A 13,859-nucleotide genomic window follows, 5' to 3' on the forward strand; every position below is an offset into this window, starting at 1 on the left:
TCTACATCCCCATTTTACATCTTAGATAATGGAGACCCAGAGAAGTTAAGTGACTTGCCCAAGGACACACAGCAGACAAGTGGAGGAGCTGGGATTAGAACCCACGACCTCTGACTCCCAAACCTGTGCTCTTTCCACTGAGCCACGCTGCTTCTCTTGATTTCAGTTTGGAGTGGAGGCAGAAGGCGGATCTGCTCCAGGCAACGGGTTTACATTCCCATGAAGTCTTTCCGATGATTGGATCCTTAGAAAGTATACTCATGTCCTTTCCTTCTTAGCTCCCGAAAAGGCATCTCAGGCCATTGCATCTCAGGCCATTCTCAAGTGGATCTCTGTTTAAATCAGAGGGCTTAAACTGTGTTTAAATTCGACCTCTGTTTAAACCAGAGGGTTTAAACAAAAACATTCCAGTTAAACCCACAAGTGTGGAAACAAACAAAATTAGAAATATAATTACAAAACTGGGATTAATCCCATCATACCAATAAAGACCCATAAAATCTAATAAAGTCCTTATCTGTCAACAAATTAAGGATATAGGCGCCTCAGAAAAAGGAAAAGAAAACCTACAGAAGGATATTCGCATTTGTACAGTCCCAAGTTGAGCAGAACAACCATTCAACAGTATTTAAGTGCTTACTTTATGTCAAGCACTCTACTTAAAAAAGCTGTGGTAGAGACTGTAAACTCATTATGGGCAGGGAACATGTCTGCTAATTCCATTGTATTGTACTTTCCCAAGTGCTCAGTACAGTGCGCTGCACGTAATAAGCACTTATTAATATGACTGATAGAGATGATATAAGTAGATTGGACACAGACCCTGTCCCATATCTCACGATCTAAGCAAGATGCAGAACAAGTAATTTAATCTCCATTTTACAGGTGAGGAAACTGAGGCACAGAGATGTTAAGTGACTTCCCCAAGGTCACACAGTAGACAAGTGGCACAGCTGGGACTAGAACCAGGTCTTCTGACTCCTGCACCCTCACTGTTTCTATTAAGCTATGTTTTCACGCTCGCATGTCCCTACTCTATATGAATGGAACTTTTTCCCAGGCCATCCCATAAAACTACATCACAGCCAAAATCAATGTCAGAAGCTTGATCAGAATACAAACCTGTTCCACCTCTCAACAACACACCCCTCCGATTACCTGTTTAGGTCACAATACAGGAGGGATAGAGGAGACTCATGTGGTAGGGAAAATGGTTGCTGTCCACTCTTTGATCAACATATATAATAGTTCAGAAGCATAAAGGGAAATGGGTAATGTAAAACACATCACGTTTCTTGGAACAAGAAGAGTCTCTCACACACATATCATATCTGCCAATAAATTCATTACAAGATCCAGTTCAACAGTAAAAACTAACCACACTGCTTTGTTCTTCTGTATAACCCAGCTAACAGTAAACAAAGTGAAACGATGTTTAGGATTATGGTGCAAATGAAAGAGATGTAAAGTGCCAATCTTCCTAAGAAATATCACCATCAGTTTAAGGGTTCACATGTGCTTGCAGACACAGACACAGACACACACAGTTTCATACGCAGTGTCTCACAGACATTCGTGTCAGCTTGTGTTTGTGCAATGGTTAAGTTCAGAGCAGAAATGAGAAAATGGAGGGGAACAAGAGAATCTGTGTTTGTCCGGGTAAGAATTCCACTTTTTCCATTCCAGTATGAATGGGGGAGCAAGTCTGTGAGCATGTCAGGTTGTATGCTTGCATGTTAGGACTGTTGGTTTGTGCACAGATTTGAGCAAGTGGGTGTTTCAGCATAATATGAGAAGACTTATTTGAAGGCCCACACTTTAAAGTGGGTTCCAGATCTATTCTGTAATCCTCACCTTTTTCCGGGTGAACATGCAAGTGTGGTCATTTAGAAGCATATCTGGCATGGCAGGCTTGTGCTGAGATTTGAAAATTTAGTTCATAGGGATGACATCTTTCCTGTACGTATGCGAGAATAGTTTTCTCTATTACTTGTCGGGAGTGAGAAAAGTGAGAACACAAGCTGAAGTCGGTGCTTATGTCACTCAGGATTTCTGGGGAGGTTACTGTTTTTCTGTTGCATATCAGAATATATATGTATTATTTTGTTGTGCTGAGAACAGATGCAATTAAGCTGCCATTTGACAGTCTCCACCACACAGTACAAGTGCCAACATAAGGCCACATTTTGGAGTGGCAAAGTGTTTACTGTGGAATATTACTGGCTACGAAGAGTCTCTTGTTCTACTAGAATAAAGCTCAGTTCTACTAGACACCTTTGCTATCGAGAATGAGGTCAACACTTTACACACATCTCACGAACCTGAAAACCTTCTCCAACCTGGATGTAGAAATATATTTTGGACTGAATATGGGGTGCATATAACAATCCCAGATATGTTTCTATATTTGGCTGTTGGTCCCATTTTAGTAAAGTCATTCAGACTTGTGAAAAAGCCTTGCTTTGAAATTAAGAGCCTTTGCTGGCTGAGGGAATAGGACTGAGGGTATTTTTAAAGTGATCAAGTGCTTCCGTGGCATGCTCCAGTCTTGTTCTCTTGTCCTCCTTCCTTCCTTCTCCATCTTAGGTCTCAAAGTACTTGTAGATCTGTGCCACGTACTGCATCACACTCTGCCAGTCTGGCCGGTCTGTGTACATCATCTCACTGAGCTCCTGTGTAAAATATAAAGAAGGTTAGCAACGGGGACACAGCAGGGCATTAAGAGACCTCTAACGTGAGCATGTTCCTTTCCAAAGAGGCCCTGTGCTGTTTGATCTGGTCAGCAAAGGTCCGGAGCTGAGTTGTGCTTCCCGTGAGTCCTTTGGTTGTCTACTTTCTCGCAGCTTTTTTCTTTTATGTGTCGTTAGAGGTGGAGGAGTGAAGTCATGCTCCAGTCACCTTGCCATGATGGCAGGGAGTGATGTGTAGTTAGTTAAATGTTCAAGCAGACTGCACGACAATCCCATGCACTAACAGGACTGCTCTGTGAGATTGGTCAAATGACAATGGTCTTTCTCTTGATCTTTAATGGGAAACAGAATTAGGTGCCTGCTGTCTTTCAGTACTGCCACTGATCTGTTCTAAGTGTAAAATATAAAGATTTTTCAACCAAGACTTCACCATTTGTGGGGCACCAACAGACCTGTTAGGTCAGCTGCGGTCATTAAACCAAAGAGTTGGATAGATGGGCAGGAAACACAAAATCAAATCTCGTGAATGAAAATAAATTCAGTGAGCATGGAGATGTGGACAGGAAGTGATGACTCTTGATTTTAAAAGGTTCAAGGAAGTGCTGAGTACCCAAAGGGGCCTCAACAGATTAGAATGAACGTGCCGATGAATGGCTTTGAAAAGACACATTGTACCTTACAAAATAATTACTTGATCACCTGCAGGCATCCCATGTATTTATGGGACTTTGGCCCTCTACTAGACCCTATGGAATCATCAAAGTTCAGATTACATATGATCCCTCCTTTGAAGGACCTTAAGAGCAAGACCAAAAATGGAAATAAAGTATAGAAAACAGAGAGAATATGACTAATCAAAAACCAAATAGAATATAAAACTACCACAAATACAAATATTTATAAAAGCTCAAAAATGAGGGTGGATTGAGTATCATTGGATGGTGAGAGGTAGGTGGTTCTGGTTAATCAGGGAAGGCTTCCTGAAAGAGAAGGAATTTGAGAAGAGTTCTAAAGAACAGATGGGTGAGGAATGGCAGAGGGGAGGCAAGTGAAACCTGTTTCAGTTCTGGGGAATTGCTTGACTAAAGGACCGGAGATGAGAGAGGGAGAGCGATGAATGAAGCACGGAAAGGAGGTTTGCTGCTGGAATGAAGATGATGGGGTGCATTGGAAGATAAGATTAGAGAGAGGCAAAGGTTGGTGGAATAACTTGAAACACCAAAACAGGAGTCTCTGTTGGATGATTTTGAGACTCTGGAAAGATCTGAGAAGGGGTGTATGAAGTCAAATCAACTGGTAAATTGAAAGGGGTCAGAGAATGAGTCGGGGGAGAAAACCCTGTGAGAAGGACATTGCAGGAGTCCAGGTTTGAGTTCATCAGGGTTGTAGGAAATTTTTTAATGATGAGGAATGCAGAAGAAGGGATGGTCATGAAAGATGTATGTGAAGTGGCTGGATTTGGCAATAGGCATACAACATCATCTGGAGCTCGCGGGCCTGGAAGAGAGGATGGACACACTGACAATAGTAACAGGAAGTTTTAAGTATCGGATTCAGGTGGTAAGATTAGAAGTTCTATTTTGCCCTGTTGAGTTTTGGCAGGAAAGCAGTTGAAAGCGTCCTGCAGATAGTGTGAGATTGGGACTTGGACAAGAATTCTTTAGTAACCAGAGGGTGGTACAAAAGCAGCCAGAATTTAGGTCAGAAGGAACCTGAAATAAAGCAGTGCTCAAAGATCAATGAAATAGAAAATAGAAGTCAAACATCCATTCACACCTCATACTACTAATGTGCCATTTATATACTGGTTTAACCCTCTCTAAAAGAGTCTGCCTTGCTGCCTCCGTTTCCTGGCAACGGTCTTAAATATTAGGGGTGGGGAGGACAGTGCATTTGTCTATTCATTCCATGAAACTGTTAGGTGGATAGTCCCAGTAAGCATAAAGAATTAGAGATCCCTACGCAGCATGGGAAACACATCTTGGAGTGGTCAGGAAGGAGCAGTCGGTATCACAAGAAAAGGTATTCTATTAAAACCACAGGGCCACTCGTCAATTACTATTTCCCAAACAGAAGAACACGAGCAGCCAAAACGCCCCAACGTTAGCTCACAGGGCAGTGGCTCTCGAAATGTTTTCTTAAAGAAACACATGATTTGGGATTAACTGTCCTAAAAGAATCATGTCAAGCACCTCGGTATAGTTCTTAGGCAATTTCTATAATGGTCTTGAAAATCTTAAAATGCTAAGATGTAAGATTATGGCTTACCATAGAAACACTACTAACTACATTCACTGGAGGAGGGAGCATCCCAGCATCTTGAGTCGTGGTAATCATATGCCAGGGTTGATGGCATGTTGCCCACTGGCCGGCTGGAGTACATGCCTATCCTGAGGAGGGGACAGTGGGCAACAGTAGGACGACTGAGTGACAGGAAGCTGAGCGAATGCTATGGCCTGGGAGCATCTGGAGGAGGCTTGGGGGAGGTTGTCAGGTCTACAGCTGCAATGGCAGCGGAAATGAACTGCCACAGGGAGGGGTGGTCCATCTGTAAGTTTTCGTCCCTCTCTCCCCATTAGGTGGTGAGCTCCTCGAGGGCAGGGAATGGGTATCTTGCTTCTACTGCACACTACTTCAAGGACTTAGCGCAAAGCTTTGGGCTAAGTAGATGTTCAGTAAATACCACCAATTGTTTTGATATGGGGTTTGCATGACATCTGCCTTGAAGCAACACTGTCCCTGGGAGGGTGCCAGTCTCTTCCAACCTGCAGAATCCCCTGCGTTCTTTGGGGTTCAAAGCAAAGCTTTGAAAATTAAAAGCATAAACCTTGACTCTGGTCTATTCTCAATATGGAAACCTCAAATATTTTTAAGGTTTTATATTTGGACTTCATTTTCTTTTCATTTATTCTCCGCATGTGACACATCTGCAAGCCAATGATGCCTGATAACTGGCTGTTAGTCACAGCAGGTAGTCACAGAAGCTGTGACTGGGACTTGAAAGTGAGAGTCTCCAGCTTGGTAAAAGTCAGGAAGTTGATACACTTTTTGAATCCAGTAGATTGTAGATTCCTCGAGGATGGAGATGCATCTTGAACTTCTTCTGTTGGGCCCTCAAGCACCCAGTTCCAGTGATCTATCACAGTATGTTGTCAATAGATACAGTAGATTCTGTTGATACAGTTTCACCTTGCGGAAGGTATGCCTGAGAGTAAAACGGGGTAAAGTTCTTACCTGGCTGAATTTGTTTTTTATTAGGTCAGAGGCAGAGGCCTTAGTCACCTGATCATTTAAAAGGAGAGCAGGGTTTGACGAAGTCTAAAATGGACCAAAGTTTGTTTCCTTGATCATAGGGCACACAAGATCCATTTGAGGTCACCACAAGCAAGAGTCCTTCGGGAGGTCCCAGGAAAGAGCAGACAAAAGGGTAAGAAGCAGATAAAAGCTGATGCCAAGAGATATGCCAGAGGCTGCAGCATTTCTCTGGGAGGGTGGTGTGTGGGAAGATCCAAAAGGCAGATCCAGGAGTTACGTGGCCAATAAGAATGCTCTCCCAATCGTGCATTTTTACACTGGGGGCAACTTTTTTGGGTTAATATATTAACCTGTACTCGGTGCACTATAGCTGGCCATTTAATAACACATCTCTTCACAGATCCTTGCCGTGGCTGCAGGGCACTCACAGATAAACTCCTGCCTCAACTCGGGAGGGAACATTCCCAACCTCCCTTGTTACAACATTCCCAACCTCCCTTGTTACAACACTCTAGGGAGAGCCCAGCTTCATTCCCTCAAAATGCCTCCCTCATCCTGCCAGGCACAGTGAGAGTAAAGCTCGGCCCCTCAGCCAGAGCAGAGGGCAAGAGAAGCTGGAACACCTGAGGGTGCGGGCCACCACGCCACCAGTGATCTACGGGCTGCTCTACCCTCTGGGACCAAAGTTCCATCCGCTGTGGGAGCCCCGTTCCATAGGTTGTGGGGATACATCTGGACCAAATTTAGGACACTGGGAAAGCTGTGACAATTCTCAACCTTAAGAAGTGAGGTACCTAAAGGCCGCCCCTTCAAAGGAGTGTTTAACTCATGTTTACTGCTGAAAGCTTTGACGAGGTTTTATGTGGTTTCCCTTATTGTTTGGATTGTATCTCCAATGTTTTTGGAAATTGTTGTCCTTCCTTCTTAGACTGTGGGTCTCTTATGGGTCATAGCCGCGGTCAATTGATCTCATGTAATTACTCCAGGGCTTAGTGTAGCGCTTTACATATTGAAAGCCCTTAAAAAATACGAGTTAAAGTGATAACAACAATTGAATGAAATACTACTTTTTGGACTGCTGCTAACACATATTTAAACACACAAAACATTGACAGATTATTTAGTGCAGCCCAGGCAGAAGCAGAGAATGCCATCTCCCTGATGTACTACTAGCCTCAGATAGGCTTGCTGAGGTCGAGTCCTGAGATCTGTGATGGAGGGTGGCACTCCCTCGAAGGGATTGATTTACACAAAAAAGGAACACATCCATCCTGACCTATCACCTCTGATGATCATTAAAAGTAGCTTATTTAATTTGGGAGCTCCAGAGGAAAAGGAACCATGTAAAGTCTGGGTCCACAGGACTTGGTAGAGGAAGCTGAGGAGTTTGTGAAACTTGGGTTCCTTCAACAGTCTCCCCACTACTCCCTGAACCTTGAAGCTGGTAGACTCCTCATTCAGAGACGGAAAAGGGCGGGGAGGAATTCAGCTGCCCAGCACTGCTCCCGGTAAAGATCAGCACCGCTTTCAACCCTAACCTTAACCTAACCTTAAGATAGCCTGAAGTTCACCACCTACAACTCTAGGCTTCTTAGTTGAGACCAACAATACGAGAAAGGTTCACATTGACTATGATGCTCATTTTTTAATGTGGACGCCACTTCACAGAAATGAAAGCAGCCACAACCTTCCATTTCCTAAACTGCCATCAAGTAGCCATCGCAGACTCGAATCATTTTTGGTTACTCTGGAACTGGGCTCAAATCATTTCACTGATCTACAAGTGAAAGGTCCTCAATTCCCCTAGTAACCCAATGAGCTGAACGGCATTACGCCTTTGCTGGAGAAGTTGATGCAAGCCATGCAATGTGGATGGCAATGAGTTTTCATGAACAAGAACCAAAGGAAACAAGCTTGTGGGGACTCTTGTTTTACTCATGTTTCCTCAATTCGGCGTCTACGCAAGAGGCTGGGGGGAATTCAAGTTTCCCCAGATTTCTGGAGATAATACTTAATTTTCATGAATGCCCTCTATGAGACTGCAGCGATGTCAAAGTCTTCAAATTAAAACTCCAATTAAATTAGATAGGTCTGGTCCTCTCCACAATATTTCATGAAGGTAATTACAGAAACAACATTAACTGGAAGCTTTTTTATGCTGGCAGAGTTTCTTAGGAACTGACTACTCAAACATAATAACAATCATGTTTTAAAATAATTTAAAAACAAGGAGTGAGATGTTTAATTATATTTTAAGAGAATATATTACCCAATTTTCAAGTACCAAAGTTAGTATAGAGCTGCACATCGTGTGGCTTAGTGGCAAGAGCATGGGCTTGGGAGTCAGAGGACGTGGGTTCTCAACCCGGCTCCGCCACTTGTCTGCTGTGTGACCTTGGGCAAGTCACTTAACTCCTCTCTGCCTCAGTTACCTCATCTGTTAAATGGGGATTAGGACTGTGAGTCCCATGTGGGACAACCTGGTTACCTTGTATCTACCCCAGTGCTTAGAACAGTGCTTGGCACATAGTAAGTGATTAACAAATACCATAATAATAATTACTATTATTATTAGAAAGATAACGTTTTTAATTCTGCACTTTTTTGCTTACGGGCTCCATATATAGAACTGACATATCATTTATAGCTAGGGCTTTGGAAATGGGTTCAAAAAGTTATCCAATCTAGAGCTCAACAATCAAAGGGAGATAGATAACTTTTCTCTACCATGTTTGTGAAAGTGGGACATGAGCCCCCATAGTAGAAATAGAAATAGTAATAGTAGTATTTACTGAGCACCCATTGAGTATAGTGCTCTATACTAAGGTTGGGAAAATACAAAAGAAACATATATCGTTATTCTTGCTCAATGGGAGTTTACACTCTAATGGGAAAGATGACAAAGTCTCATGAAGGGGATTGTGGAGAGACGAGCTGCAGAGTTCCAGAACAGCTGTTTTAGGGACAAACTATGAGCTCAATGTCAGGATCCTCTGCTTTTGGACAGGACCTGGGTTCTCCCCATCTACTTTCATTTTCCCAGCCTTTACGATATGCTATGATGTGCAGGTGGAATCCAAACAGCAACTCTGAGGTGGCAGTGACTGTAAATTAAACTGAAATTTTTTTTGAGGTGAGGGTGGTTAAAGAGTGTTGCAGGTTTGGAGAGGTTGTGGATTATAGGGAAGAGGGTTATATGAATAAGATTTTGAGAACTATCTTTAGAATCAATTCCAAGCCTCTCACAAAAGTGCCAGTGTAGAATTTTTAGTCGCTCGCTATTCCAAACGATAAAGGAGTACTATTTTAGAGGGCTCACATTCCAAATCTTTTGCTGTGAAATAAATATCTTCCTGACTATGAGTGTACCGGACCTGAAATTTGCATGTCTAACAGAGAGCTCTACTTATGCACAGTTACGAATAAACAACCTTATGAGACATAACACCTTCCATAATGCTACTTACTAGGGTTCATTGTGAATATAAATAGAAGAATTGTGTAGTATTTATTTCATATGGTTTGAGGGGGTGCTGCTTTCTGTTTGGGAAGGGAAGCTATGGTTGTAAATAGATTACATCCTGTAGCTCCAGTACCTTAGGGAGGAGAATTACAATATTTTTGTTGTAGGTATTGAGTCTCTGACAATTACAGGTGGCTGTCTAATTATCTGTTGGATTTCAAAAAGGCCCCCAAATCACTGGAAACTGTCTCCATAAGTAGGTAAAGCTTGGGGTCAGATTGATGTATATGATGTATTCTTAAGTAGTTGACATACTGAAAATATCACTAGTTCATGATCCGAAAATAGTTCCATTGCTCTAATTTCACTATGTCTTGTAAGGCAATCTAATTAGACAGTCCATTTTCCTCCTACTGATCTATTGGAGCCTGAAAAGATTGGGAATTACTGCCTGGGTTACTGGGATACACCACATTCTCTGAGACACAGCAAGATGCAAGCAGTAAGGGGTCACAAGGCCAGCTGAAATGAAACCCTTCATCATCCAACACGTTTCATTGTTTGCTCGTGCTGAGAGCTGGGCTTTTCACCTGGGTCTCTGGGCTAGATTAATGGACAATAATTTTTCTCCAAAACTTCACAAATGTCTTTGAAGAATTATTAATTTGTTGGAATAGAGGGTTAGATCATTACAGACATTTGAATCAAACTGACCGGCTAAGATAAAGAGGCCAACAAAATGATTTCATCCTCTTCACATCTTGTTGAATTCTCCAGGGTTCTATTACATGCCAATTAAGATAACATGTTTATTTCTCCTCTAATTTTAAAGAAAAGGAAGTAAAAATTGAAAGTGGCACTGCCCAGAAAAGGAACATATTTTCATTGTCAAAAATAATTTTTCTTACATTACTAAAAATAGCTTTGATGAATCAAACAGACCGTCAGTGGTTACATTTATGGCCTTTTCATTTCTTTCTTTGAAAGTTGCCATTTTTACATTTCTTGGACTTTGTGGACCAGACCCATGATTTTATATTTCGTTCACCAGAGAGAAAAATTGAAATAAGTACTTAATTGTACAAAAAATATTTTCAAAGAAAATCAATGAAAATAAATCTAACCAATCTTTTTGGACCTGTTCCTACCACTGAGAAGGGAATTATCTGTTCTATTTAGGAAGTGTATTAACTCTTTCAGTTCATGTTCATTCAGTTAATTACCTCTTTCAGTCAAATAAAATGACACTGCATTAAAGTCCATCTAAAAAATGAGCAATGTATTTCCTTCCCTATTAGGACAGGGCCATGATTCATTATGAAATGAAAACTAAATTATCTAGAGCCTAATTTAACAGCTGATTCTTTAATTTGGGAAACCATTCAACTGGAATTAACCAAGCCAAAGACAGAATTTGACAATAAATCGGCCTGAAGTGAACATGAGCTAATAAATGTGCTCTGTCCTATGCTTCAGAGTCCCTTTCATTTGCCAAGGAGAAATGGAAGGCCGGTCCCGCCTACCACAACTGCAAAGCCCTCCATGCATATCTAACATCCTTTTATTTGGCCTTAGGACTTTCAAAGAGAGTACTCACCAAACTGGGTTTGATGCCCACACTTTCTGCTGCTTGGAAAGCCAATAACAGATTTCTCTTCTGGTTCAAAAAAAAAAAACAGACATTACCCATTTTAAAAGTCTCTATTCTCTGTCAGGGAACAGATGTCTCCAACCTTACAAAATTTAGAGGTACCATAGCCTGATGTCTGCACATCTAAAAGGTGAAATGTAGCTATCTAAATTTAAATATTGCTCCTGTCAAAATCCTTACCTGTTGCATGGATTCTCCCAGTGTCACGTAGGAAGCCTTCAGGCTGGTGTTTGTTTAAATGTTAGTGATTCATTAAAAATTAATTCAGTGACAACTCTGCTTCTGTATTACACTGTTGACAATACTCCTTTATTCTCTCACATATGCAGGTATTGTTAGACTTTGCTCGGGCCTTGAAGCTGGGCTGGAAGCAGGTGCACCTGGACAAGAGCCCCAAGAATGCCAAGCGCATTCTGACAAAATACCCGGGATGCGAATGGGCTCAAAAAAAAAAAGAGTCCCCAGCCAGGATTTAGGACCCTAACAAATGAACTGGTGGGGAAAGAAAGGAAGGCGGTTAGTAGTAGTAACATTTATTAAGCCCCAACTATGTGCAGAGCACTGTACTAAGCTCTAGGGAAAAAATACCTTAGGGAGATAAAAACAGGGTCCCTGGTCCTCCAGGGGTTCGCAATCTAAACAGTAAGTTTGGGGTTGGAGGGGAGGGGTTGAGGGAGAATTTAACAGCATACAAAATAGGGAAGTTGAAATTATATAAATGCAAAAACAGCATGAAAGACTAAGTTCTGATTCCAACCAGTCTGGTAGTAAAAGGGACTTGTACGGGCCTCAGGATGCTGCCACTTAGGTCATCTGGAGTCCAGTCCTAATCAAAGCATCCTAAAGGTCTAATGTGTATGTGCCGAGGGGCAGAGATGACAAGATTTAGGGAAACTGGAGGATGTGGTGGCAGTGGATAGGCTTGAGCTACTGGGGACTCAAATGAGCAAGGGGCAAGGCCCCTATAGGATTGGGCCAACAAGCAAGAAAGGAAGGTAAGAATACAGAGAAGGAAATTTAGAAGGAGAAATATCCATCCAGCCAGCTTGAGTCACTTCTTGACCTGAGCAATGGTCTTGGGGAGTGGTGGAACTAGTGAGGAGTAGCTCAGAAAGGAGCACAGGCCAGGACTCAGCATATTCTTCTGCCTCTAAAAATGCCCAAGCATTTTTTTGGCAATAAATGGGGTCTGAAGTTAACATGGAGCTAATAAATGTGCTCTGTCCTATACTTCAGAGTCCCTTTCATTTGCCATGAGAGAAATGGAAGGCCAGTCCCCATTTTTGGGTCTCTAGCTCCTAGGAGTGTGTCCTCAGATGTGCTCCCCACCCACCTGCCAGCACACCATTAGGCACCCTCCTCAAAGCTTCCAACAACCTGCTTTATATAGTACCAGAGGGAGAGCATATGGGGTTCCCAAACATCTCGAGTAGAGACACTCAACAGGGAAAGCCACCAGAGCAGAGAAATAAAGAGCAGGAAATGAGAAAGGAGAAGGATTGGCTGTGACAAAGAGTCAGCTGTAGAGCGTGTGGGCATTTAGGATTGGGAAAGACCTACATTTCATCTGAGGATGTGGACAGCCTACAACTCTTATGACGCAGTGAGGGGGAGATCACTAAATTAACCTATTCGTGTCCACTTCTTTTGGACACTGAGGAAATAATTTTGCTCATGACATGTTCTTGATTCCCACTTCCTTCATAACCCTGAAGGGGACACACAATCATTTATTTCCATGCCTCCTCTCCACTGGAACATCCTAGGAGACTCATCTGAGTAGACCGCAATCTCTTTATGGGCAGGGGACACGTTTATGTTACTGTCGTAGAGCGTGTTGTACTCAGCAGACATTCGATAAATGCTTTGGATTGACTGACTTTCTTCTTTTACTTATCTGCTTCTGGACTTGGAAAGAACTAAAGTGGGAAACAGGAAGTGTCTGATGTTTAATTTTCTACTATATGCTGACAAACTATTTGCAAAAAAAAAAACAATCAATGAAAGATCCTGGGACAACAGTGAGTCAGCCCGTCAAAATACTGAGGACAGATCCAGAGTAAGTGAATAAAGTTGCAGTAAATAGGAAACCGCAAATACTATCCCAAGTCTGAAGATGACACTTTTAGTCATTTTTTCTTAATGGACGGTATTGATTTAGAGAAATACAACTAAACGTCTGAATTTGTAACAGCAGGGGCGTGCTTAGTCACTTTTCATTAAGGTCATGTGGTTCGTGGAGGTCATTACGTGAAAAGTCAAGCCACACTTATTTATTCCCTTTTTTAAAGGTCCTTATCTAAATTACAATATGGATTTATTAGGCAATCATTAGGCAATCATTAGGGATGACGTCTATCAACTCTATTGTACTCTACCTTCCCACACACTTAGTACAGTGCTCTGAACACAGTAAGAGCTCCATAAATATCACTGACTGGTTGATTAAAGAGAAAATTAAGGATGCTGGATGATAACTCTAGGCTAGAAGACAGAATATTTGATTAGATAGGGGACTGATTTTATCCTGTGTAACACTTCTCATGTTCTTACTGTAGCCAGTTGGTCTTCTGAACCTTTAAGACTCCTCCTCACACTGAGAAAAGGATTACGGAGAGCATGGAATTCTTTTTGGGCTTTTGGGCCAAGCAATTGATTTGTTTCAGCAGGATGTTGCAAACAGTAAGAAAAGAGAACAGTGTTGATAATTCTACTATTGAGCCTGTCCGGTTTAACCGCTGCCTATTCTTGTCAGTGAACAAGAACTGCTACAGCTGAGAACAGATATTCTTACTGTTAC

General features: G+C 42.0%; 1 protein-coding gene across 5 annotated transcripts in view; it reads right to left on the reverse strand.

Annotated features, from left to right (window-relative positions):
* Positions 1–1,225: 1,225 nt before the first annotated feature.
* SPECC1 (sperm antigen with calponin homology and coiled-coil domains 1) overlaps positions 1,226–13,859 on the reverse strand; it is a 198,095-nt gene continuing 185,461 nt past the window's right edge. For all 5 annotated transcript variants that reach the window (XM_007672549.4, XM_007672548.4, XM_029081729.1 and 2 more), the window contains 2 exons: positions 11,006–11,065; positions 1,226–2,672 (listed from right to left, as the gene is read on the reverse strand). In XM_007672549.4, coding sequence (XP_007670739.2) covers positions 2,583–2,672; positions 11,006–11,065 — 150 coding nt within the window. In that variant the 3' untranslated portion in view covers positions 1,226–2,582. The remainder of the gene's footprint in view (positions 2,673–11,005; positions 11,066–13,859) is intronic.

The sequence above is a fragment of the Ornithorhynchus anatinus genome, chromosome 17 (assembly GCF_004115215.2).
Source record: "Ornithorhynchus anatinus isolate Pmale09 chromosome 17, mOrnAna1.pri.v4, whole genome shotgun sequence".
NCBI classification, from domain to species: domain Eukaryota; kingdom Metazoa; phylum Chordata; class Mammalia; order Monotremata; family Ornithorhynchidae; genus Ornithorhynchus; species Ornithorhynchus anatinus.